At 38.1% G+C, this 27071-nt stretch overlaps 1 protein-coding gene across 5 annotated transcripts in view; it reads right to left on the minus strand.

Moving 5' to 3' along the window:
- Positions 1-4689: 4689 nt before the first annotated feature.
- The window catches only part of Map7d3 (MAP7 domain containing 3), a 31491-nt gene continuing 9109 nt past the window's right edge, over positions 4690-27071 (minus strand). The window contains exons 5-18 of one of the 5 annotated variants that reach the window (XM_077107073.1): positions 25650-25764; positions 21705-21797; positions 20650-20775; positions 17279-17871; positions 16565-16701; positions 16093-16295; positions 14177-14312; positions 12854-12992; positions 11583-11687; positions 10423-10476; positions 9127-9229; positions 7865-8063; positions 6722-6829; positions 4690-5985 (exon numbers count right to left, since the gene is read on the minus strand). In XM_077107073.1, the coding sequence (XP_076963188.1) occupies positions 5829-5985; positions 6722-6829; positions 7865-8063; positions 9127-9229; positions 10423-10476; positions 11583-11687; positions 12854-12992; positions 14177-14312; positions 16093-16295; positions 16565-16701; positions 17279-17871; positions 20650-20775; positions 21705-21797; positions 25650-25764 (2268 nt within the window). In that variant the 3' untranslated portion in view covers positions 4690-5828. Of the gene's footprint in view, positions 6830-7864; positions 8064-9126; positions 9230-10422; positions 10477-11582; positions 11688-12853; positions 12993-14176; positions 14313-16092; positions 16296-16564; positions 16702-17278; positions 17872-20649; positions 20776-21704; positions 21798-25649; positions 25765-27071 lie in introns of all 5 variants that reach the window. The other 4 variants (XM_077107072.1, XM_077107070.1, XM_077107071.1 and 1 more) reach the window with 4 other exon arrangements.

Raw genomic sequence — 27071 nt, forward strand, 5'->3', positions numbered from 1 at the left:
CTTGCCTCCTGTCTTTCAATTCTGCGCAGAGGAAGCACTATAACCTGATAGTACTAAACTGTAAATCCAAGTAACTTCTTCTGAGAGATTTTCCTCAGCTCAGTGCAATTACTCTGAACATAAAGATTATAAACAAGCCTATAATGCCACTTTGATCTAGTTAAAAAATAAAACCTAGTGACCATTCTGACCCCAAAATAGCATGCCCCAGGTTTGCATCTCTTAAAAAGGATGAGTTGATTCTATTTGGCCAGGGTGGTGTGAGTGGGGTGGGGAGGCAATCCCAGATGAGGCATGTCACTGAGAAGTAATCATGGTCCCTGATTGTTTCAGAAGGATCTTTCTTCCTCTTGGCTCCTTTCCTCTTGGGCCCTCTGGAGGCCATGATCCATGCTGAGCACTACTGTAGCCCAACTGCATAGTCTCTGCCATCTACTTTAATGAGACCCAGTTTCCTCTATGAGGTTTGGGCCCATGTCTCTTGTTAGGACTGAGGGGCTAGAAGAAGTGTGGGCAGAGGAAGAGGCTGGTCCAGCATACAGCTCCCCAGTTGCTATAGCTTTCAGATCACCACACACTGACATAAGTGGTTCACACATCCCACCCATACCCTTGTGGTGGGTTCTGTATAGTTCAGGAGTCCCAGGGCATCAGAAAGCTACTGTGCCTGCCTTCTGGCATGGAAGGGTCTAACAGGCCCTAAGGGCATCTCCTCATTGCACTTCAGCTAACAGGCAGGGTTGGAGGGATGAGAGGGTGTTAGGTTTTGATGGACTCCATGGCTAGGGCAGAATCCCTTAGTAGCTAACATTTACTATCTCAGAAGAGGATAGAAACCTGTCAAAAACACTGGGGTTTTTATTTTGTTTTTTGGTGCTAGAGATTGAACATGGGCCTTGTATGACCATGAACGTTTTTAAGAACATGGAACATCCCCTTGTGTTTCTCTAGATCAAAAACCTTTAAACCAACAGAGAGTCTGTCCAGTCTTCTGGGGACCCCAGGGAGCAGGGGTGGTGGATTAGGGAGTGGAGAGCAGCTGTTCTCTCTGCTTCTCAAGGGAGCAGGTTCTTGAAACTACAGCAAGGAAAAAAAAAAAAAACAAAGGAGATGGGCCTGGGACAGACAAGCCACTCCCTTACCTGAATACTTGGAACCTGGCTTATGCCCTTTTCCCCAGGAGAGCCCATGACAGCACCCCAGTGATCTCCACTTCTGCAAGGTCCACCTGGGCCAGGCGATGGGCCTTTCCACACCCAAGCTCACCCTCCTTTACCCAGAACTCCTGTCCTTCTGGAAACTGGCACTCACCTTGCTGGTTCCTTGGCCTCTATAGTCTGCTCATTGCTCTAAACTCCTCTGTTTTCCTACCCTTACTTCCCCTCCAAATCTGTCCTAGATTGCTCCCAGCACTTCAATCATTCTTTTCTTGCCTCCATTCTGTTACCTTCACCCCCAGTCCACAAAACCTGAATTAGTGGCCTGAGTTCTACTGAGGAACAGCCACATTGCCTAACATTCCTAATACAGCCACTCCACTACTTGGTCACATTCCCAACAGATTGCCCCCACCACCTTCTTCACCTAAGACATGGAGGCCTATTAAGTGTCTGCCTTCAGCAATTGCTCAGCACTTAGTACTTAAACATCTTCAGAAGCAAATACTTCATACATTTTGGATCTGCTCCTCCAGCCCATGCTAGGCCCATGGTTTCCATTTTCTAGATGAGAAAATGGAGGTTCAGATGGGTTGAGAAGCTTGCCTGACAAGCCACACCCTCTAGTTTATCAATGGTGACACTGCATTGTCATAAAAAGGAATGCATCACAATAAGGAAACTACCATGCACTATGCTCAATACTTTAGAAGGCAATTGTGTGTGTTGAAAAAGCAACAACTGTAAGGCTCAGGAGGAATGAGGGTGAATTTCTACTTACCACATTGTCAATAAAGAGGCATTTTCATCCTCGAAGCGGATCAGAATCTCAAAACAGGCCAACTATGGCTAATAGGATGGTGTCGGGAGCCAGGCTGCCTGTTCAAACCTTGGCTGCTCTGCCATCTCTTAGCGATGAGACCTTTGGCAGTTCCCTAACCTCTCTGAGCTTGTTTTTTTTTCACCTTTAAAATGAGACTCCTACTTTGCCAAATCACATGCAGATGACATGATTATGAATGCTTAATGAGTGGGGTGACTGGCATCCAGTAAATGTAATCAATGTTAGCAAAAATTTTCTCCCCAGCACCAAAGACACTGCTCTGGTGTCTCTGACTTACCCTGTAAGCCAAAAGACAATTTTACTCCCATAGCAGTATGGGGGTATCTTCAGAGTTGGAGAGACTTAAATTCAAATACAGCTCTTCCTCTTTCTAGTTGTGCAACCTGGAAGAAATGCCAACCTGTATAAATGGCAATGTTCTGTAAGTAAAAATGAATACCACACCTCATAGGGTTTTGTGAGGATTTAAAATGATGTCTCTAAAGATCTGGCATATGGTACATGGAGAGCTGACCACCATTATACCACAGAATTGGAGAAGTAGAGGAGCAGCTAGGTCCCATCTGGAAACACTAACTGGACTGCTGGGAAGGGAGATGTTCTGCTTAAACAAACCAGGCCAGGGGAGGGGCACTACAAGTAACAACAGGGAATTGACCCCTGATAAGATTAAGTGATGGACAGTTTGCCTTCCACCTCTGGCTCCTTAGTAACTCCTGTTTCATATCTCCTGATGTTCTGGCCCCGACCAGAATGAGTGGCATTTAGGAATGTCAGAATTACAGAACCAAAAGGGTCCAGAGTCCCCTTCATTTGATAGACTAGGAACAGGGCTCAGAGAGGAGAGGCAGTGTGCACAAAGTCACACACACACAATCCTTGTGGCTAGGATTCAGGTCTTCAGGGTACTGTGGAGCACTGACAGGATCCCATATTGCACTGCTGTGTTTTCTAGGCACTGAAGCTGTATAAAGCTTCATTCTACATGCAGTGCCCATGATAATAGTGATGTAAGAAATGTGCTCGTCTGTAAAACCTGGTAGTGGCCAGAGATCTGTGTCTCAGGGAGAGGGCACCTAAAAGCTATAGAGGGAGGGAAACATGAGGGGATAAGCAGGGAGAAGGCTAGGGATTCTGTTACCTTGGAGTTGTAAACAGAACACCCTGGTTCAGCAGTTCCAACAGAAGAAGCAACAGTACCTGGTACCTGACTTGGCAGTGAAGAACTCCTCAGATAAATACATGGAGGTGGTACCTTTGGCAGGAACGGGATTGTCTGCTTGTGTTGATACATATGTACATAGAATGCTCTTGAAAGGTCAGTGGGGAATGGCTACATAACTGCCAGACCCCAAATACCTGGGGTAACAAGTACCTGGCCTTTTCAAAAAACTTAGTGGAGGAAAGCAAGTTCATTAAACAGCCGGATGCGGCACATGCCTGTAATCCCAGTGGCTCAGGAGGCTGAGATCATGAGTTCAAAGCCAGCCTCAGCAAAAGCAAGGCCTTAAGCAACTCAATGAGTCTCTGTCTCTAAATAAAATACAAATAGGGCTTGGGATGTGGCTCAGTGGTCGAGTGCCCCTAAGCTCAATCCTAGGTTACCCCTCCCCCAAAAAAGGTTCAAACTAAACATCTGTGGGTATATCAGAATATTTGCTTTATCATTCATAGTTAACAGTAATGTAATAAAGAAATGTACATATAAAATAGCACACAAACTGCCTGAGTATAGACTTTAAAAAACAAGCAAGTATCGCCAGGTGTGGTGGCACAAACCTATAATCCCAAGGGTTTCGGAGGTTGAGGCAAGAGGATTGTGAGTTCAAAGCCAGCCTCAGGAACTTAGTGAGGCCATAAGCAACTCAGTGAGACCCTGTCTATAAATAAAAAAAATACTGGGAATGTGGTTCAGTGGTTAAGTAAGTGTCCCTGGTTCCCTGGGTTCAATCCTCAGTACCAAAAATCAAATCAATCAATCAATCAAACAAAAAAAAAATGAGCAAAAGAAAGAATAAAGAAATTAAAAAATGTAGAGATAGGTTTCCTCTTCTGAGTCAAGCACTGAATTCAAGGATTCAAGATTTAAAAGGCCAGGGGAATAGATATCTTTTCTGAAATGTTCTGGAACTAGATAGTGGGGACACCTACACAACCTTGTAAATGTACACTTCAATTACAACAATGACTTTTCGTTGGATGTAGTGGTATGCACCTGCTGCCCCAGCTACTCAGGAGGCTGAGGACTGTTTCAGCCCAGGAGTTTGAGGCCAGCCTGAGCAACACAGGGAGACCCCATCTCAAAGAGAAAGAAAAGAAAAAAGAAAATGGTGACTGTTAGATTATGATTTTTACAATAAACAGATTTTAACAATGGGCCTTGATAATAAGTGCAAGCCATCACAGGAAGAGCAACAAGCAGCATCCTAAGAGTTGTAGGAAGAAGTTAAGAGTTGGAAGAAGAGTTCTTACTGTCCTAGAAGTGTAACTCTGTCTAATCACCAACTAGATGAAGAGGGAAAGCAGAAGATCTGATTACTAGTTCTTGATCTTGCTGGTTCCTTGTGTTCATAGTTTAGTTAACAATTTGGTATGACCAGTACCAATACATTTTTTGCCATTATAATGAAAACAAAAATTGCTTTATCTGTGAAGTTTATTTCATACAGATCAGAGTTACAGGGAACGGTAACAATCTTTCAGCATGTGACATTTGTGCAGAAAAATAACATTTCATATTTTAAGATGATTGTCTTTGCCTTTTATACAAAAAAGCTAGTGTATAAAAATAGTTTTAAACCTAAGGCATCCTGCCTAATCTATAACAAAGGTACAGTACTCTGTGTAGCAAAGAACCAGGCAATCAGAAAGAATCATTACCTTCGTTGACTAATCCAAGACTGGTGGCCAAAAGGAACACAGGCCTGCTTCAAACTATTTGTGATTCAACACTAAAAGCTCATTACCATTAGGACAAGGAATCTGCATTCAAGTTTTATGGAATCATATAGCCTATGTGTGTACGTACGTACGTATGTGTACGTGCATCTGTGTGTCTATCACGGGAACTGAAGAATAACACTGCTGCTGTCCTCACCTGCAGCCAGTGCCTAGAGAAAGGCAAGTATATTTTGGTTACATATCCCAAGCCTATACTGATGGACAGAACTAGGGAGCACAAACAGAAAAAGATGATAAATATTCAACATTTAGAGGAATTAAACATACCCCGTGAGACAATGGCCAAGTACTGCTTTATGGACACAACAAATATAACCCATCTTTTGGTAGATAAGCCCCAATACGTACTTCAAAGGAAACACTGACAGGAGTGTGAGAGATGCTGAATGCTCCAAGTTTATGCTTTCCAAGACTGCTAGCATTTGTGGGTATCAATGCCGGGCACTGACAATAGAAGAACTGAAATATGCATATATCATGCTCAAATTTTACTATATCATGCAGCCTTTGGCATTTGTATATTAGAGACAATCTGATAGCTTTTGCCAGCAATCCTGAGTGCCTCACATCTTCTATCAAGTTCTCCACAAAATCAAATTTTCTAGTAGTTAAACTGATGTCATGGTCAAGCAAGAATCATTAAGACTTCTAATATATGCTGAAAGAACATCGTTCCTTTAATAGAGTTCTTTTAGAAACTCAATAGTTATCACCTAATGAAAGCACCCTGGATATATACATTCCAACACACATGGAGATACACCCAAAAGACAATTATGATTTTTTAAGGGAAACCAAAGCATTTCTTTTTAACTCAGAACTCTCACAAGAGAAAAAAATGATATGAACTCCTTCCAAGACAGATGTCAGGGTGACCTTCGGATGTATCCATTCTTTTTTGTTTTAATGGTCATTTCCTTTGCGAGGTTCAAGTATGAAGCAGGCGAATTCTGAGGCATAGGCCTGGGAGTTATCCAGAGTGGAGGGCAGATCAATCTTCTAGGCTGTATGAGGTTTATGTATCTAAGCAGAGGGAAAAGGAAAGAAATACCAGTAGAGAAGATGCTGGTGGTCTCATGGCAACTTGTCCCTGGCCTCCTTTTGGGGTGGGCCTAGGACCCCCTAGACTGACACACTGGGGCCCTTAAAATGTTCCCCTCTTCCTAGATCCCCAAAGGAGCCCACACTGCCTCACTTGATTTTCTAAGAGAGCTTCTCAAGAGAAACAATGGTCTTTTGGGTCTTTTGGTTTTGGAAACAGAGGATGAGGGACTAATTCCAAAGACCTTCCTGGACCTCTGACCTAAAGGAAAATTATGTGCTTGTCACGTTGCTGGTGGATCAAGAGCTCTGAGGAATCTGGATCTTGAAAAGAACTTAGTTTTTTGTATCTGACAGGAAATGCAGGATATAAAAATTAGAAGCAAGCCACCTACTCTCTCAAAACTAACTTAATGGAAGACTCTTCTAAAGCATTCCTGCAGACTCAACACCATCTTCTTCCTCTCCTCCAAAGAATGCCCTACTGCTAGAAGTAGGAGAGGGTTCAAGGTCAACTGCCTTTGGAGCAAAGCAGAGATGGGATGAGGCCTTACTGGAATTAGCAGGCACAGATTGGCTTTTTTTCTTATGGTTTGTAGGCATCTGAGGATTTGGGTGGGATGTCACAGAATCCTTCAAATTTTGTTTGTGGCTATCAGGGGTGATATTTGTGTCTGGTGATTCAGTGTTGTGACTACTACTGTCAATTTTGCCATACGTCTGCTCCTGAGGTGTGCTGACATTCGGGATGGATTGGGTGGTGGTGCTGAGTTCCTTTGCTTTTCCAGTTTTTGCTGTGCGTGTAGATGATCTTTTGGTAGATGACCTGGAGAGAGATGTTTTGGTTAAGATCCAGATAGTACCAGGCCCAGTGGCACACCCCTATAATCCCAGCAGCTTAGGAAGGCTGAGGCCTTTGTGAGTTCAAAGCCAGCCTCAGCAGCTTAGTGAGGCCTTAAGCAACTCCGCAAAACCCTGTCTCTAAATAAAATATAAAAAAGGGCTTGGGATGTGGCTCAGTGGTTAAGTGCTCTTGGGTTCAATCCCTGGTACAAACAAAACAAAACAAGGTCCAGATAGTTCCAAAACCAAGCCTGTACCCTGAGAAAAGCATTATTTTTTAGTTAACTTCTAAGCGATGCTTTGGGTATTAATGAACACACACTGCTTTTCAAATTGCATTCTTGAAAGCCCTACAGTGCCACAGAGGTACCAGGACTTAGGGAGCATATAAACACATAGGAACCCAGTCCCCCTCCTTCAATTTGGTCAAGGGAAATGTCCATTATGGCTCAGTTAGAGAACCAGAGCAGGATTTGTAACTCTAGAGCTCTTTTCAACTGTTTCTGAGCCTCTTAGCAGCCTTGTGTTTCCACATGCTCTTATAGCTTAAACATCTTTTCAGGTAATCACCCAACTACTATTCCTTCCCAAGAAACTAACCTCTAACTTGGTTCCCCATCTAAAAAATGAGGATATTATTACCAATCTCACAAGTACTGTGAGAATTAAAGGAGGCCATGTAAAAGGCCTGGTTTACAACAGGCATTCAATAAATGGCCCCTTCTCTGATTTTATGAAACAACAGTCATTGTGTAAAGAAAAGCAATTTGGGCTCTACCCTTTAGCAGTGGGATGTTGAAGAAATCCCCTTAGCTCACTGCACCTCAGTTTGGTTGTCTAATCAGGAGGAGGCTCCTTACCAAGCAAGGCTATAGTGGGGCTTAGCTTATTTCTATAAAGTTGAGTGTTTGGCATGTGTAAACTAAGAGCTCAAGAAATAATGTTGCTTGGCATTCTAAGAAGGTCAATCATAATCCCCCCAAGTTTATTCAGATAAATAGGATGCAAAGTGACTTACTTTAAGCCTTTTGCTTGAGTCGAAGACTCTTTCAGGCTTTTTTGCCTGAAAGGTTTCAAATCACCATTAAAATATGATTTCTTTTCTTTATCGGTCTCACCAGTTGTGGCTTGTAAAAACACCAGTTTCTGAGGCATTTTCTTGGCATTTTTGTAAGGCATTTTGGGCTTGTTAGGTGACTCTCTGCCATTTCCATTGGCTAGGGAAGAGAAAGGAACAAAATTAAAACTGGAGTTTCAAACAACACAAGAAAAAGAAAAAGCTGCAATCCTGAGGAGATGCGGGTGCCTGACACAGAGGGCATCAGGCAGGTAACACTCTGGGGAGCCAGGCCTACCAACCCCAGCTGCTTGTGGTGCTTAAGCTACAGTCAGTGCTGCCCAGTACCTGCACTCACTCTGCCCTCCATGCACAAAGAGGCCACCTTTAAGGAACCTGTCCTGTCTCCTGAAAAACTGGTGGACCAGTGGGTAGGGCTACTTCTTGCTACTCACACCTGGCATTCATCTAGAACAGGCTGGCCCTGAGTTTGTCTTGCCCCCAAATGCTACTTCTCACACTGGACTCTCCTGTGGGCTCTCCTCCTTCCAGCCGACCCAAGGCTTCTGTCCTAATGCCATACACTGGCTGCACTCTCACCTGACTTCTTTGAACCCAGTCCATGTGTGGTGTCTATCTCCCCAAGGCTTTTCAGTACCTTGAGAATACCTTGCTTACCTGTTCAATGTCTGCTTTCAGGGTAAAAATGGATCAATAGTGTTTTCTCAAATGCCCATTACTATGAAGTATTTCCTACTTGGAGGGAGTCACCAATATATTTCAGGAGGGTATGAGCATCATGACACAATTTCAATTTTTCCTTATAAGTTAGAAAGTCGAATCCCACCTAGAGTTAATCATGGCTGCCTTCTGAGGCTCTGAGCTATGTCAGCAGTACTCATATTCTACTGAGAAAGAGCTACCACCTACAATCTAATAGCATAAAGTGTAAAATTACAGAAGCAGTGGCAAATATTTATTGACAGTTTACTACATGTTAGCTGCTATTCTCAGCATTACTCAGATTTATCTCACTGAAATCTCATGCCCAACCCTAGTAAAGAGACATTATCTCTCCCTCTTGCAGATGGTAAAGCTGGGCACAGAGAGGTTAAATGACTTGCCCAAGGCCACAAAGCTCAGATGTGAAGGAGCCCTTAAATATAAAACAAGGCAGTCCAGCTCCTACATGGCAACTAACGGAACATTAGGCACAAACAAACCTGATGGGAACATTGTATCAAGGGAGTCCTCATCACTTTCTGTCTCATCCTCATCATCAGCTTCATCCTCTTCAGATGTATTACTGCCAGATATTTCTGAGGCCTATGGTCAAAAAAGAAAATCAATATTATATTTAATATTCAATCATTCTGGCTTAGAATTTCAGAGAATTTAGATATCAAGACTGGATTGATGGCTAATTTTCAATACTTCAACTACAAGGTAAAAAAAAAATTCTAACAACATTAAGTGGTCCAAAGAATGGGGAAAGGGGCAGGTTGCCCTTGTTGTGTCTTTCAGCTAGAGAAAGACCCTCAAGCATTAAAGATTTCCCTGAACAAGAACAGACACTACAGCCTTGAACTGGTATTCATCATCTCTGCTTAGAATTTTACCAAAGACAGGGTGGCTTAATAGTATAAACGACTATAACTGAACAATTGTAAAAAGGCAAAATATAAGTTTTGTAACACAGGATGTAAAGAGCAGCACAGAATCTAGGAAAAAGGCATGTGTTCAATCAAAAGACACACTGTTGGGGGAAGCAAATAATGATGCAACAGACACAGAAACTTTCCACCATGAAGGGGAGAAAAACTGGAGTTTGCTAAAATTGAAGAATATCTGGTCCATTAAACTAATATTATGTGAGGCAAACCAGGGTGGGAGAAGCTCCCTGCAGTACATACATCTAAAGGGACTCCTCACTGGGGTAGGCAAAAACTCCTACAAAGGCAAGTGACAAAATAGGAAAATGGGCAATTGACTTGAAAAGACATGTCACCAAAGGGAATCTCCAAATGGCCAGGAAGCATATCAAAAAGCACTTGACCTCATTAGTCATCAGAAAGTATAGATAAATTCAACAGCAATGACATTAGGAGCTTCTACCTAGCAGAAGATGACAATTAGAAAAGCCAAACCATTTGGAGGGTGAGGATATCTACAACACACAACCAAAAAAGCAGCAATATCTAGGAGATTTAAAGAGCAAGAAAAAGACAAAACAACCAAAAGGTTTAGGTAAAAAGACCTATAAAGTATTTCACATGAGAGAAAACATGAAAGTTAATTAAAGACAGGAAAACGTGTTCAACCTCTGTAATGATCAGGGAAATGTAAACTTTATACTTTATACCATGGCCATAAGATCAGCAAAAAGGCAAAAGTTGTCAAGGATGGGAAGTAAGAGGCATTCTTTCTTTTTTTTTTTTTTAAAATACAGGTGGTGTTCAATGATTTTTATTTTTTTAAGAGGAATTCTTATATACTGCTGGCAATAGAATGGAGACTACCTTTGTGATGTTCACATCTGTCTTTCTTGTCCGCTTCATTATTTCCTCAATTCTCTATTAAAAGGAAAACAAAAAGTCAAACATGAAAAGAGATTTAAAAACCAGTGGTCCTAAAGCAGTTGATTATCTCCATTTTACACAGGTGGACAATGGCACACAATGTATGCTCCAAAACCCGTAGATTTCACACACAAAAGACATGGCAGGACAGCTGGCCTCTCTGTTCTTCTGAACTGGTTTCAGCTATAATATGCCATGAATGGTGACAGCTGTACTTTTTATTACAACATAGATACCCAAATGACAATTTCTTACTTCTATTTTCACATAGACATTAATTAGAGTAAGCATATTTTATTGCAGACAAATTGGAGTTTTTAGTAGGATTTTAGTCTTCACGGACCTTTCCTGAGGCTAAATGAAAATAATGCACCTCAGTCATGGCACTGTCAACAGATTTCGTTACTAAAAATAGACAAGAAGCTGACAAGAGGTATATTTTAGGGAGGGTTAAGAATTCTCTACCATGCACGGGGCTGGGTTATAGCTCAGCACATTTGAGGCACTGGGTTCAATCCTCAGCACCACATAAAAATAAACAAATAAAATATTGTATCTATCTTAACAAAAAAGAATTCTCTACCATGCATAAGGTGAGGAGAACTGTGACTCCCTGGCCACCTCAGGGTGCCTGATGATTTATGGACAGGGAGGTCCTGCACACCTCAGCCCAGGTTGGGGTTCCCAGATGAGCCATGTGAGTTACATAAAATGTGGCTCACCCTTACAAATGGCCTGCACCTTGGCCTCTCAAAGATGCCTGCAGTTCTTCCCACGATAGTTATTGCAAATGCTAGCCAGTTTAGAAGAAATTCTAACTTTTGACAACCCGTACTATGACTAGTCATTCTGTTCAAAGAAGCTGTGTTCCCACAGGTTTGCTATATTGTGGCAATGCTGTAATCATTACCAAGGGTTCTTGAGGAAGTGGTAATGAAGAGGAAAAACCTTCTATATATAAACCAGCTCCTTGGATAAGGAAGAGGAGAGTATAGTGGGAAAAAAAGCCAGATGCTAATACACACCTGACTTCTGATTTTCAAAAATGCCACCCAATTGTGTTTAACAAAATCAAACACCCTAAAACAGAAAACACTTACCTTTTTTCTCTCTAATCTTTCTTGTAAATTTTGTAACATAATTCTCTCCTGTTCCTTCTTGCGTTTATCAGCTTCTTCCTGAGCTTTTATTTTGGCATCCCCTTTCTAGAAAAAGTGTGTAAAAATATCATTTAATTTCAATATATGATAGCACATTTAAAAAGTCAACTGTTGTAACCTCTTGACTGAGCACTCCTATCTATGACCAGTCATGGATTATCAGTTTTCAAACCATTAGTTATAATACACAGAACTAGGTGAAATGTTATCTGGAAGGCTCAGGATGTCAAGAGTATCATTATGAACATCACATCATCTTACTTTAAAACTACGTAGGTGACTATGGAGCTATCCATTAACATAGCAACAAGAGTGAAAAGTCATATTTCTCCCAGTGTCACTGAGAGAATCCACAAAGGTTCCTTCTAGAGAAATGCAAGCACACACAATCATTTATGGAATTTACATGTTACCAAATTTGATGAATCACACACTAAAATTGGGACTAGAAATTAGACTATGGTAATAATTCAAACTGAGTATAGTCTGACCTCAGTTTAGGAATTTAGTTTCCTAGTGGCTTGAATTTAGAAGGGTGATATATTCTTACTGGTGAATCTGATTTTGAACTTTGCCTGGTGTGGGAGGTGTGGGGTGCAGCTGTGAATGCCATTAGTGTTACCACAGAAAGCAAAATTGGGGAAAATCAACCTGGGATATCTAATCTGAGCAAGCAGTTTGGATTTCAAACTAAAGGACTACTAATCTATAATATACTGTTTTCTGCTTTTTTTTTAGCTGCCCTTGGGAAACTTTGGGACTTTGCCAAGGATGGCTGAAGATGACCTGCAGTGGTAATGGGTTATAGTGAAACTGTAATGTTAAAGTGCCACAGGGAATGCTACATCTCCTTACAGACAAATTTCAGCTGGGCACGGTGGAGCAAGCCTATCATCCTAGCAGCTCAGGAGGCTGAGGCAGGAGGATCGTGAGTTCAAAGCCAGCCTCAGCAATGGCAAGGCTCTAAGTTGTTGGGCTGGGGATGTGGCTCAGTGGTTAAGCATCTCTGCGTTCAATCCCTGGTACCAAAAATAAGAAACAAAGATTGCTGCCTTTTTTTTGGTGTGTGTGGTGTTGGGGATGGAACCCAGAGTCTCATACATGCTACGCAAGTACCCTACCACTGAGCCCCAGGCCCAGCCCTGCTGTGAGTTTCAACTAAATTTTATTAGCTGGTTCTTAATTGCTGCTAAAATGTTAAGAGAGTAAACCTGTAGTAGTACTTCCTGGTCTTGATGCTGACATCCTTTGTTCTTTTTAATCTCTTTTTCTTGTTCTTGCCCATCTTCACATTTTGATAGCTCTTCTGCTTGGCCTTTGTCCACCTTCTCTATCACATCTGCCACTTTCCTAGGAAAACAAGAGTATTCAAATAATTCTTAGTATTTATCTTAGTTGCTACCATATACAGCTTACAGTAGTATGCAACCTTTTATAATGAAATTGCTCCCACACTAATACAGTTTACATTTACACCATATTCACTACATTTACTGTGTTATTACTACACAAAATTTACACAATTTCACCCTTTTTTTAAAAAGTGGGGGAACTAGCCTGTGAGAGTAGAAAAGGACTTCTCTCAAGTACAAGTACTTTGAATCTTAAAAACTGTACATACACATGCACACATGCAAAACAGAAAAGAATCACTCCTGAACTGTTTTAGAGATCCTCCCCAAAGTCCTTATTTACACATGCTTACACCCAATCTCGCCTGGGTAATGTAGAGGATGGTCTAGTGGTGCCCCAGTATCCAGCGCTTTCAAATGCTAAATTAGCCATGTTTACATTAGGTGATAATATTCTTCCACTTATAATTTGTTAGTATTCACAATATCCCCTTTCTCCTCTTTCTCTGAGCCCATATAAAGTTTATGGAAAGTGTGAAATTATATTGCATAGAACATGTAAAATTATATTTCACAGAAAATAAAGCCAGCGCTGTAGGTATTCCTTGCAGGCAGTGGACAGAGGTTTACATTACAGGGCTCAACTTAAAATGGGCCCGTAAATGGAAGAGCAAGGAACCTTTCTTTTCAAGTTCTGAGGCATATAGCTGTATATGAGGTTTGCTGCCCACAAGACATCCTACAAGCAGTGACTCATTGGCCAGATGAGATTCAGGTATCACAAAGGTCTTTGGAAAGTACCCAAAGTGAAACAGGAGTATGTATAATTTCCAGGTTTACAAATACTGAAGTTACAAGTCTTAAAGGGTCTGACACCAGAAAATACAAATATAAATGTCATGTGATCACTCAAGTGCTACTGTGCTTAGAGATGGGAACTCTGGGCATGAGTTTGGTCTTTTTATACAGTAGCACAACCTAATGGCACACAATGTATGGAGATTAAAAGGGACAGAGAGGTCCTCTATGTTCAGCCACTCACTTGGTTAGAAGGTAACAAGGAAATTTTGATTCTTGCTGAAGAAAAATTCAATTTTTGAGAAATTATAACTTGTGGGTAATATTTCAAAATTGGGGCCCCAGCCTAGACTAGTATAGAAAGGATGATGATTTTGTGCTGACCTTGGTTCCATTTCTTTCTGGAGTCTCTCTTCTTCTTTTTTGTCTTTTTGTTCACGAGCAAGACGGCGTTTCTCTGCCAAAATTTTCGTGGCTTCCTCAGCACTCATGGTTCCTGGTGCAATTTTATTACCAGACTCTAGTTTAAATGAAAATGTAAAAGAGTTAGTTTAGGGAACTTATTGTCTCTCAGTCCAATAAATAAGTACAATATAACCCAAAACATTAAAAAATGAACAATGTGTGCATAGATCCAAATTTATAAACCATAAGCAAAAACTATAGGTGATTTGTTCAAAGCCTCAACTGTTCCCTGACAAGAGAATTAGCATTTTCTTTTAAATAAATACTTTTTCCAAAATGCAATACTATACTTCTACTTTGTTTTAGCTATATTTTTTTTGGGGGGGGGTGGGTACCAGGGATTGAACTCAGGAGCACTCGACCACTGAGCCACATGCCCAGCCCTATTTTATATTTTATTTAGAGACACGGTCTTGGGCTGGGGATATAGCTCAGTTGGTAGAGTGCTTGCCCTGCATGCACAAGGCCCTAGGTTCTAATCCCCAGCACCACAATAAAAAAAGAGAGACAGGGTTTCACTGAGTTGCTTAGCACCTAGCTTTTGCTGAGGCTGGCTTTGAACTCAGGATCCTCCTGCCTCAGCCTCCCGAGCCACTGGCATTACAGGCTTGCACCACCACATTTGGCCTTGTTTTAGCTATTTGGAGATAACTCGATCAAATGACTGTATAGGAAAAGATTAAGATATACTGATTATAGGGAAAGTCAAGGTTTAGCCTGGTCCAAATGAAGAGTATAAATCTTAAATACCTGATTAACCCAAAAATACATTAGGCATACATCTGGAGATCTGTAGCACGTTTTCATTACTTTCCAGTTAAACTCTGATAACAGTGTGTATATCTGGTTATCATAAAGTGGCTAACTATAGATGATAACCAAAGAAACCAAGACTATCAGTAAAGTAAGGTAAAGATGTGGAGGCCTATTATCATATTTTAGTCTGTGTAACTCATTGCTTTACTTTAAACAAGTCACATGTGAAAAGGAAAATTTTAAGACATATCAAGAATGAACAATATGCAATAAAAAGATTATTTCTGTTACAAAGAATTTACTGTGAAATTCCTTTAAAAAGCAAAACTCCCTAATGTATTTAAAATTAAGTAATGTCTGTAGGTGTAAAAATGTGTGTGGCAGGCAAAACAGCCATGTGGCAATTTTCAGGAACCTGCATACAATACAAACTAAGGCACACCACATGGTCTGACCTATATATGGAACCTGACCTACATCTCCTAATGGAAACCTGCTCATCCAGGAATGGCTAGATGTGCTCTCTCCAGCAATCATCTAACATCAGAGCTGGGAGAGCCTACAGGGATCTCCTAGACCAATCCTCTCATCCAACCTGTGCTTTTAGCAGTAGTTTCAAAATGAACTTTCCAAAACAAAGAGGTGGGGTGAATACGAAGCTTTGGCAATGACAAGTAAGCAGAGAAGCTACATTCCAGGAGAACCAGTGATTTAGTTAAATTCTCTTAATATCTAAAAGAAAGATCACTCCCTAAAGTTCTTTCCATTGGGGAATAAAATGATATTGACCATTCCCAAAGTACCTCAAGATTTTATGTGTTGTTAAAATGAACTTCTTAAATTTTTTTTTTTTTTATACTGGGGAATGAGCCCAGGGGTGCTTTACCACTGAGCTATATCCCCAGCCCTTTTAGTTTTCATTTGAGACAGTGTCTTCTTATGTTGCTTAGGGCCTCACCAACTTGTCCCAATTGACCTCAAACTTGTGATCCTCCTGCCTCAACCTTCTGAGTAGCTGGGATCAGAGGAATGTGCCACCACACCTGGCTTAAAATACACTTCTTAATGAGAGAACTTACCCTCAGAGATCATCTGTTTTTGGCTCACAGGCTCACATTTGTTTGGGGATTTAGAAACCGTTTCTCTTTTCTTTTTGACAATACCATCTGGCACAAATAGGGTACGTTGAACAGGTATGATTTTACAGGGCAGAGGAGCATTTACTGATTGTTTTGACAAGACTGGTGAAGGTGATGGTGGGCGGTTCTTTTGAATGTGCCTGCTGAGAAAAAGTAACAAATGTGTGTTAGTTAATTTTTAGTATACAATTTGATAAAATATAATGTCTCAACACTATGAGATAATGATCATAAGATTATGATCTGGGAATTTTTATAATAGACAAAGCTAAATCAATTTTAAAAGTTTTTTTCCTTCACATTTGTGTTACTGCGCATACAATCATATTTCATCATCAAACACTGACATGAAATTTGTCCTGACATGAAATTAACACCTACCAGAATGGTTGCAAGTAGGCTACTTACTTACATAGTATTTACGGGAGAGGGTGGATGACACCCGCTGGCAGGAGATGGTGACTGCATATTAGATAGTATGTTTGAGGATGGATGCTTCTTGATAACAGGGTTGGAGGTCTGTCTGTCCATTTCTGGTTTCTGAACAGGCTAATGCAGTAGGATATTAGTAAGTATTTTATTGCAGCTAGCTTTCTAAAAGAAAAACATTCTGAATAAAGTACAATTATAGTTCCTTAAATCCACGAATTTCCTTTAGTGCTTGAAATCAGGTTCAGACACATTTTCTTCTAGACTAACAATTATATTACACAATTCAAATGGATCACAGAAATAATTAATTTATGAGAAATCTTTTTTTCAAAACCTATTTCCATTTCTAAGTCTTAATTAAGGGTTTGAAAGACTTCTTAAAAATCTTTTCTTCAGAGTTCAGAAACAGTTCATAGGAATGTTACACTTTCTCCCTTCAACCAAAAGTAATATTCCACAGTTTGGGGGAAATATTACACTAGAGTAACAAACATCAGAGATTTTAAATTACTTAGTGAATTATTTTGTTAATTTTATTGCAGAACATTATAATAATGTAAATTTTGTTGTAAAACCCAACCTATTATGTTCTATACAATCAAATACACACATTTTAATAGGAAACTTGTCAATAAAACATGACAAACTTCTGAAGAGTCTCTCACTTTTACCTGGAAGATGATTTCATGCTCACCTTGGGGGATGCCTTGTAGGACACTTCTGCCACCATTTTAGGGGATGATTCCAAGCTCTCCTTGGGTGATGCTTCCACTTCCCCTTCAAGAGGCACTTCCACATTTGCCTCGGGAGGCACCTCCACATTGGCCTCAGGAAGTGTTTTCACACTCTGGGATGCTTCCATGTTTGCCTTACAGGGAGCTTTCATGTTCACCTTAGGGGATGAGTCCATGCTCCCCTCAGGGGATGTATCTAGGCTCACCTCAGAGGAGGCATCCATGCTCACCACAGGGGACACTTCCACACTAACCAAGGGGGATGTTTCTGTGCTCACCACAGGGGACAATTCCATGTTCTCCATGGGGGAGGCTTCCATGTTCAACAAGGCATCCATTCTCACCTCAGAGGGCACTTCCATTTTCGCCTTGGGAGTAGCTTCCACATTTACCTTGAAGGGTGTTACTACTTTCTCCAGAGGAGCCATTTCTAATTTTGTCTGAAGAGGTGTCTTCACTATTGGCTTACTGAACATGATGGAACTTTTCAATTCGTCACTACTGTGGCTACGCAAGGGCATATGTACATATTGGAGGAAGTGACTGGTTACACCTATAAGTGAATGAGGATGGAGAGTAAAATGCTCTAAAGTTAGAAATTTGATAAGACAGTATAAGAACAGGAACAGAGAAAAGAGACAACTGTTTATTAGGAAATCAGAGATTACACACATCACAGGAAGTATTCGCCAACAACAGTCACCGTGAAAGCAATGGTCTTTATTACAGATGAAAATAAGATGTTTTTCCAAAGTTTTTGCCATTTCTGTTTTTTATACCTTTGTTTTATTTATTTATATTTTTACATGGTGCTGAGGATTGAACTCAGTGTCTCACACATGTCAGTTAAGGCTATACCATGGGGCTACAGCCCCAGACCTGCCATTTATATTTTAACTGCACTGCACTTCAGAATTATTTTCATGAAAATTGCAAGGTCTTCAACACCTTTAAAAAGTAATATGAACATCTTCACCAGGACTAGATTTTAACCATTACAGGTGATTACATAAGATACTTCATAGTTGATTATTGCAGAAGGGAATTAAGAAAAGCATTTTCTCAGCCATATTAAAAACTGTACTAAGACTTACTCGGTGTGGGCTAGATCTCAAAGGTCTCTTCCAGCTTCAGCAAACCAAATATTTTTTTTTTTTTTTTTGCCTAGGGAAGGAGCAAAATGCTAATATTCCATGTCAGCTTGTATGGAAGAAAATGGTAATTCCAATATTTGGAACCAGGCAACCTCATACACTGCTGGTGGGATTATAGATTTGTATATGCTTCCTGAGGAGCAATTTGGTAATACGTATCAAAAGCCATTTAAGTAGTATATACTCTTTGTTTTAGCAATTCCACCTCTGGATTTATCCTTAGTAAAAAAATAAAGATAAAAAACCTAGATAAAGGGGTTGGGGATTTAGCTCAGTGGCAGAGCACTTGCCTAGCATAGCAAGGCCCTGAGTTCAGTCCTTAGCCCTGGAAAAAAAAACTAGATAAATATGTAAAAATGTATTCACACTGTTGCTAACTAAACCATTGTTTAAAATACTGGGATAGTTGAAAATATAATCCAAATATTCAAAAGAAAACTTGCACTATAGGAAGGCAGTCATTAAAAAAAGTAATTTGCTATTTTTTGGATACAGAAAATGATATTTATTGAGTTTAACAAAGGCAGGCTACTATCTCCTTTTGTGAAAAAATATATATGTGGAGAGATATTAAATTACCAGTGTGCCTTGAAATAGTAGGGAGATTACACTTAAAATCTTGTTCTATGCTAAATGTTTACTGCTTATATAATAAAGTAAACATTTTAAAAAATGTCTTCCATGGTAGCTTAATTAACACTTGGTACAATTATTTGGCACATCAACTTTAAGTGGCAAATTTTCACGATTTTTTCAAATATTTAAAATAGAATTACCAATTGACTACTTATGAAAAAAAATTGACAAAGTTGTTATTTTTTTAGTTCCTCATTTTTGATAAAGAAAGCAGTTTATTTACACATCTATATGTGCCTAACAGTTACATTAATTAACACCAAAAATTAGTATTATAGAAAATGTATAAGGTATAAGATTTTTTGTGTGATCCTAGAGACTGAACCTAGGGTCACTTTATCACTGAGCATTATCTCCCTCCAGTCCATTTTTTTAATATTTATTTTTTAGTTGTAGTTGGACACAATAACTTTATTTTACTTATTTATTTTTATGTGGTGCTGAGGATCTAACCCAGGGCCTCGCCTGTGCTAGGCAAGCGCTCTAACCCTGAGCCACAACCCCAGTCCCGCTCCAGTCCATTTTATTTCTGATTTTGACATGGGGTCTTGTAGCCCAGGGTGGCCTGGAACTTGCCATCCTCCTGCCTCTGCCTCCACAATCGCTGAGATTTTAGGTGTGCTAAAATCTACACTTAGCTCGTTATAGAAATTTAAGACAAAATACTGAGTTTTTCATGATAGTGATCTATTAAACTAAAACAAAAATAATCAGAAATATCTAGACTGGTAGTGGGGGAAACTGGCAGAAACTAACCTGATATATATATATATATATATATATATATATATATATATATATATATATATATATATATATATGCATAAAGCATGCCAGGAATCAGAGCACTAGAAGAAAGACTGATACAATGTTGATTCATTTTACTAATCACATGAAAATGACAGAAAAAAAAGAGGTGGGTGTATTCTGGCAAGGAAAAAGCAGAGAGAGTAAATAATAGGGACAATGCAATAGACCTTTTCATTATTGGGGATATCTTGCTGTCCACAGGCTATGTAAACTACAAATGAGAAAGTCCTCATAATCCTGAAGATTTGTTTTGTTGTACTTACAATCTTTATGTCCCTAATTGAAAACTGAAAGTTTGATCAATGTTATTGTTCCATATTTTTTTTTAAAAAAAAGGTAGTAGGAAATTTTCTTGTTTGATATTAGTGAAGTTCTTCTATATTTTTAGAATCTATAGAGCTTTAAAACTTAACCAACATGGGCTGGGGTTGTGGCTCAGTCGTAGAGCACTTGCCTAGTGCATGTGGGGCCCTGGGTTCCATCCTCAGCACCATGTAATAATAAATAAATAAAAAATAGTTGAATAAACAAAATAAAATTTAACAACCATCACCAAGTTAGTCATCTCATCCTATTAATTACCCATTACCCAGTTTAATCTACCATGCTAGAAATTTTGTAACTATTGAATCAAATTATTTTGACACCTAAAATCAAAAAGTTAAGTGTTAGAGCCTACTTTTTAAGTGCAAACACGAGTACTTTCAGGCTTTTTTCCATGTGCCTGTTACCTGGAGTATCTTTTCCTGGGATGGATAATGAAGCAGCAGTCTTGCTTCTGGCTACTGATGCTCTTGTTGGGATAAGCAGGCGACTGATTAAATTATTCTCTGAGGGATTGCTATAAAATCGACGAGCTAAATGATGAGAATAAATTTAAAAAGCATTCAATTTGAGGTCTTACACATGAATGAATACAAAGCAAGAATGATCAATGTAAACTGCTGTAAAAATGGTAACTTTCTCAACAATACATAGTATAATAGGATTGGACACTGCTAATCTAATCTAATCAGATTGCACTGTTAGGGACAAGATTACCTGAATTAAGGAGCAAAGGCCTCAGCATACCACAATAACCCCAAAGAAGAAACCCAGGTAACATATTTGACATAACCACCTCCCATAGTATGGTGTTCTTATGGGAACTCGCACATGGAGAAAAAGAATTGCATATGACAAAACAACCTTTACATGGATTCCCAGATATATGTCATTGACAATCATAATGATCAAGTGCATTGCCAAAAGCTCCCAGGAATTGACTGAACTTTTTTTGTTAAAAATGAGCTTTGTGCCAGGCATGCTGGTGCATGCCTGTGATCCCAGCAGCTCAGGAGGCTAAGACATGAGGATCATGAGTTCAAAGCCAGCCTCAGCAAAAGTGAGGCACTAAGCAACTCAGTGAGACCCTGTCTCTAAATAAAATACAAAATAGGGCTGGGGATGTGGCTCAGTGGTCGAGTGCCCCTGATTTCAATCCCCAGTACCTCCTACCAAAATGACCATTGTTGTATATAAATATCTTGCTCCAATAAGTATTTGTATTCTTAAAGATTCCTATGAAATGGCATTTGTTCCAATAGGGTTGAACCTGAATCAATTAAGTACAAAGTCTTCCATAAGTGAATGGTGAGAAACAAAAAGCAACAAAACACATATGAAAAGGTCCATCCATAGAACTTCAAGGAGGAAAAAAAAGGATGCTTCACTTTTCAGTTTCAGAAATGATTTTTAACCAATAATGTTGACATAAATATGCCTGTTTTAACCACTAACTAATCACCTGGCTTGTCCTCCATGTGTTCTATGTCAGTAGATGAATGTACTTTGTTTTCTCTTCTATTCAAAGATGAGCTTCTTTTATTTTCTGTTTTTCCTAGAGGTAAAAAGCAAAAAAATATTACTTTTCATAAATGACATAAATATATTATTTTAGGAGCCACTCATGTTTACATATTTTTGTTTATCTTGTCTACCCTTGCTTATACGAATTTAATTTCAAATACAATACAGAGATTCTACTCCCCAAACTTAAAACTAATTTACTCTGTTACTGAAATGAAAATAAGGTAATTTAGAAAATGTTAAAATTTAAGAGGTAAAATGTCTGATACTATCCACAACATCAAAATTCCCAAATTAGGAGTATACAACCTTTGATTTTAGGTACAATCCATGATGTCTAATAGTAAAAGTGATTTATATATTAGTTATAACTAGTATTTTTAAACAAAAGTATTAATGTTTAGAATAGATGTCACAACTTAAGCAACCCAACCATTCACAAGGGAAAACAATCTGTTTCCAATAGACACTTTTTTCATTTTGCTTCAAATATTCTAGTTCAGAATACTGAGGAATGTCTGTTTGAAAAAAACAATTTCTCTTTTGGAGATCTGTAAATTAAAGTACATATTGACAATCTAGCATCATTTGAAAATTTCTTGAATTGATAATGTGATTGTATAGCATGAACTACAAAGTTGTAAGCAACTCAATGATTAAGTTACATAATTCCTCATTAGTAGACTGCAAGAAATGACAAAATACTGAGAATAGTTATGAGTCAGCAATGAGTGGAAGAAAAATAAGACTATTTGAATCAACCAAGATTTAAAACAAGATTATTTAAAATATTACATATTAAATTGTGAACTTCATTTGAGTTTGAAATATTGATCTCTCTGGATTGAATAGGTCTCATTTCAATTTAAAGAGATTTTCTGGAATCAATTACAGCATTCATCACTTTGGAGTATATATCATACTGTACCTTTAAGTAGGTTACTTCACAAAGTATCTTCCATACATACCTTCTATTAAAAACTAGTAAAGAAATCATTTAAAAAGTTAACTTGGTATTGCTCCTTCAGTGTAGTTTAACTAGTTATTACCTTACCTTTTAAGTCATCACCTGTCCCTTCTCTTTACATGTTTCATGAATATGGCAAGTGGACATATCAATGAAAGCATAGTTTTATATAATATTATATTTAATCTCTGCTAATTCTTGAAGTAAATAGGTAATAAAACATAGCCAACACTTGTAGAACAATGTTTGTGGGACACAAATATGCTATTGCAATTATTGCTTTCTAATTTTTCTAATAGATTTAGTTGGTAAATAATACATTAATTTTACCATGAGATAAGCAAGGTGCTAAAAAAAAGTCTTCCTACATTAGTGTATGAATGAACCCAGGCTACACATAAAAGTGCTTTGGAAAAGAACAATGAGGGAGGAGGTGGTATGTGGATCCAACTTTTCCCAGTCTATTGTAAGAGAAAATGTGCTAGACTAAGACTGTCAACAAAAGTAAACAAAAGACAAAATGAAAGCTCATAGTTGAAATTATAGTTCTAAGACAAATAACAGGTGAGTTTTAACAAAATAAAAATCCTTTTTCCCCCTGAACCTATCACAAGTATAATATTGCTTTGGACAAAAAACAGAAATCCTATCCACTAGATTAGTCACTGCTACAATTCACTATTCTTTAAATGGTACCACCCAGAATCTTTTGCTGTACTAGAATTTTAAAGTCATCAGCATTGCTCAAAAAATGTCAAAGCACCTAATAACACAAGGACACATTTTTTTTTAAAGAGAGAGAGAGAGAGAGAATTCTTTAATATTTATTTTTTAGTTTTTGGTGGACACAATATCTTTATTTTATTTTTATGTGGTGCTGAGGACAAATCCAGCGCCCTCACATGCCAGGCGAATGCGCTACCGCTTAAGCCACATCCCTAGCCCAACAAGGACACATTATAAATTCAAACTATTATGATGTCTTATTCCAGGCATAAAAATGATATTGTTTCATCTTTTTTTGTCCTTATTATTAAGACAGGGTCTCAAAATATTGCCTAGAACCTCCTGGGCTCAAGTGATCCTCCCATTTCAGCCTTCTGAGTAGCTGGGATTACAGGCACATGTCACCATGCCCAGCTATCTTTATCTTTTTTTAATGGCCAAGTTTGAGGGAATGATGCAGAATCTGTTTCCCAATGTTTTTCTTGCCAAGATCATTCCTACTGCTTCCTCTGGAAAGATAAAGGTATTTTTCCTCTTAGATTGATAGATATGGTTGCTTAATATATTTCAATACATGGTGTTTCAGTGAGAAACACATGTGCAAAAAGTCAGAAATGGTCACCAACACACACTGAAGTAAAGATTTTTTTAAAAAATAAGTAATACTAGGCTGGGGTGTAGCTCAGTGACAAAGCACTTGCCTAGCAAGCATAAGGTACAAAGTATAAAAACAGAAAATAGTAATGAAAAGGGAAAACACCAGGAACAAAAAAGGTATTTAAAATATTCATAACAGATAACTTCATTTTATTTATGAAGATTTGTAAAGTGAACTTGGAAATATTCTTATCATTAAAGTGTTTAGGGGGACCTTGTTTCTAAATAAAATGTAAAACAAATAGCTGGGGATATGGCTCAATTGGTAGGCACCCCTGGGTTCAACTCCTGGTACCAAAAAATAAAAAATAAAAATAAAGCATGTTAAGGTAGAAATCATTGAATTTCTTGATGTCTTAATTATGAAACAAGGAAGGCAATTGTACTTGCCGATCTATTTCACAAGTTCACTGTAGATAACAAATATGATATTTGTAAAGCAGATCAATCTGTCCACCACTATATTTATGCTATTATTTTCTTTAAATGACAGTGTAAACTGAATGACTAGTCTAACCAGACTTTAGAAAACAAAATTTCTAGAATGTGAATTAATTTAAAAGTAAATTAAATTAATTTACATTCTAGAAATTGACTAGAATGTGAATTAATTTAAAAGTAAAATAAATTATTATGCCACTTAATGCCAATGTCTTTTGGCAAAATATGTTTCAAACATTTCAAATTTGAGCCCCAAAATTCCATCTAATATGATTAACACAAAAATCATGAAACAAGGATTTATATTGATGAAAATACAAAATGGCAATGGCCATCTTATTCTACTGTAAAATAATGTGGTGTTTTTCTGAAATAAATCTAAAATGTTCTACAATCTAAACAAGTGGCACTGTGTAAATACATAAAAATAACTGATTTCCTTAAGTTGAAAATCAGCAGAATTCATGACATAACTACTTATTCTTAGCAATAGAATTTAAGACCTGTAAATGACATAGGAATCTATTTAATTAAAGCAGATAAGCCCTGCTGAAGATTTTCAGTAAATATAGATCATTTATCAACTGAGAAAAGATATATTTACTGTAATCATATTTTTACAAGATAATATTAGCTGAAAAAATGAGTTTTCATAGATGTAGTTCTATGGAGGACAGATTTACATTAATTAGGAATATAATATTTATTGTCAGTCATTCCTTCCAAACTATATAAACTTAATATTTTATTTAATGAAACTGCGTAAAATTACACCTACATATAAAAAACTTATGGTGAGTAAATAGTAAAGAAAATAGTTTATTTTTTAAAACAAGTAGTGTGTAGTTATAATTTCATGCTAGTTATAAATTTAATTAAGATTTGGGGTATACTGAATTAAAATATATTATAAAAACTTACCTGTTTCTTCTACACTGGCATATGACACAAATTTAAATATAAATTTACTGTGTATAGCATTTTTGTTTAGGATAGAGATTACAATCTTGCTATAAATACAACCTTATAGTAATAGCCAACATTTAAATATGAACATTAGTGAACTTAAAATTTGATAGTTGTGTTCATTACCAGGTTTGTTTTCAGAATTTGCCATGGCGGAGCCTTCCCACGACCATCTCTTTTGCCGTTGATCAACACGGTTAGTCCGTTCCAAAGTGCGAGAAAGAACAGCTCTGTATCTTTCCTATTTAAAATAAATGCCAACACATTTTTCTACATTCACTATATTAGTAAAATTTTGATTTGTGGTTTACAAAGCAAACCTCATCACCAAATTTCATTATCAGAAGTTAAGTTTTTATTAAATAAAAGTTTAAAATAATTGGAGACATGTTTCAGGTACCAATCAATACCAGTGCTTCTTCTGAATAGTTTCTTTTTTGTTTTATGAACCCTGCATCAATGAACTGACCATGCTTTCCTCTTTGCTTATATCCTTAGGAAATTTAGAGTCAAACTTGTGGTTTATTTCTCTCTCTCTCTCTCTCTCTCTCTCTCTCTTTCGGTACTAGGGATTGAACCAAAGGGTGCTTAACCACTGAGCCATATCCCCAGCCCTTTTTTTATTTTTAATTTTGAGACAGGGTCTTGCCAAGTTGCTCTGGACCTCGCTAAATAGCTGAGGCTGGCTTTGAACTCAAAAGATCCTCCTGTCTCAGCCTCCTAAGCTGGAGGGATTACAGGCATGTGCTACACGCCTAGTTTGTGGTCTATTTTTAGCAATTGCAAAGACTGAGTGCTAATCATATCTTACCTATCTCAATACCTTTATCTACCTAAATTCTCCCCTCAGCTTGATTCCCTCAATCATTACTTTCTCAACCATTAATTTTAATATCTGGTGTGGTATGTATTTTTTAAATTTCCTTAAATTTTTGTGAAATGAAGCAAGAAAATAACAGCATGAATATCAGTAAATCTATGCTACAGTCATCTATTATACCCACACCTATAGCAGCTTAATTCTGGTGTCAACTAATAGTGTTCTAAAAAAGATAAGTGATGTCTTTGTCTTGACCTCAACTGTTCATTAAACTAGTCAAATCACCACTCACAATTGCCATGCTGTGGCAGAAGATCTGCACTCCAGAAAGGAGATCTTTACTCAGATATTTCTCATTTCTGTGTGTAAAATACCATGTACTATACTTGAGTAAGCAAATCAACCTCAGGGCCAGAGGTTTTTTGTTCTTCCTTAACAACCGTTTCATAGCAACATCATCCTTCTAATGTCCCCACCATTTCTGAGGGCAAAGATAAACATGCCAGGAAAATGAAAGAGAATTTATGTAATGGCAATATTTGAAAATCACATTTTCTAACAGAAAGTAAAGTTATTCTAAATTGCTTAGAAACCCTGGAACTATAATAGACTAAAACCAGAGAAGAACCTTGCCTTATGAAAATATTTCTGATCCATAAGAATTGTATCCCACTGTTTTTAAATGTACTGACCCTCTGTGCTGTCTTTCAGGTTCCTTCTCAAATCTG

The sequence above is a fragment of the Callospermophilus lateralis genome, chromosome X, assembly GCF_048772815.1.
Source record: "Callospermophilus lateralis isolate mCalLat2 chromosome X, mCalLat2.hap1, whole genome shotgun sequence".
NCBI classification, from domain to species: domain Eukaryota; kingdom Metazoa; phylum Chordata; class Mammalia; order Rodentia; family Sciuridae; genus Callospermophilus; species Callospermophilus lateralis.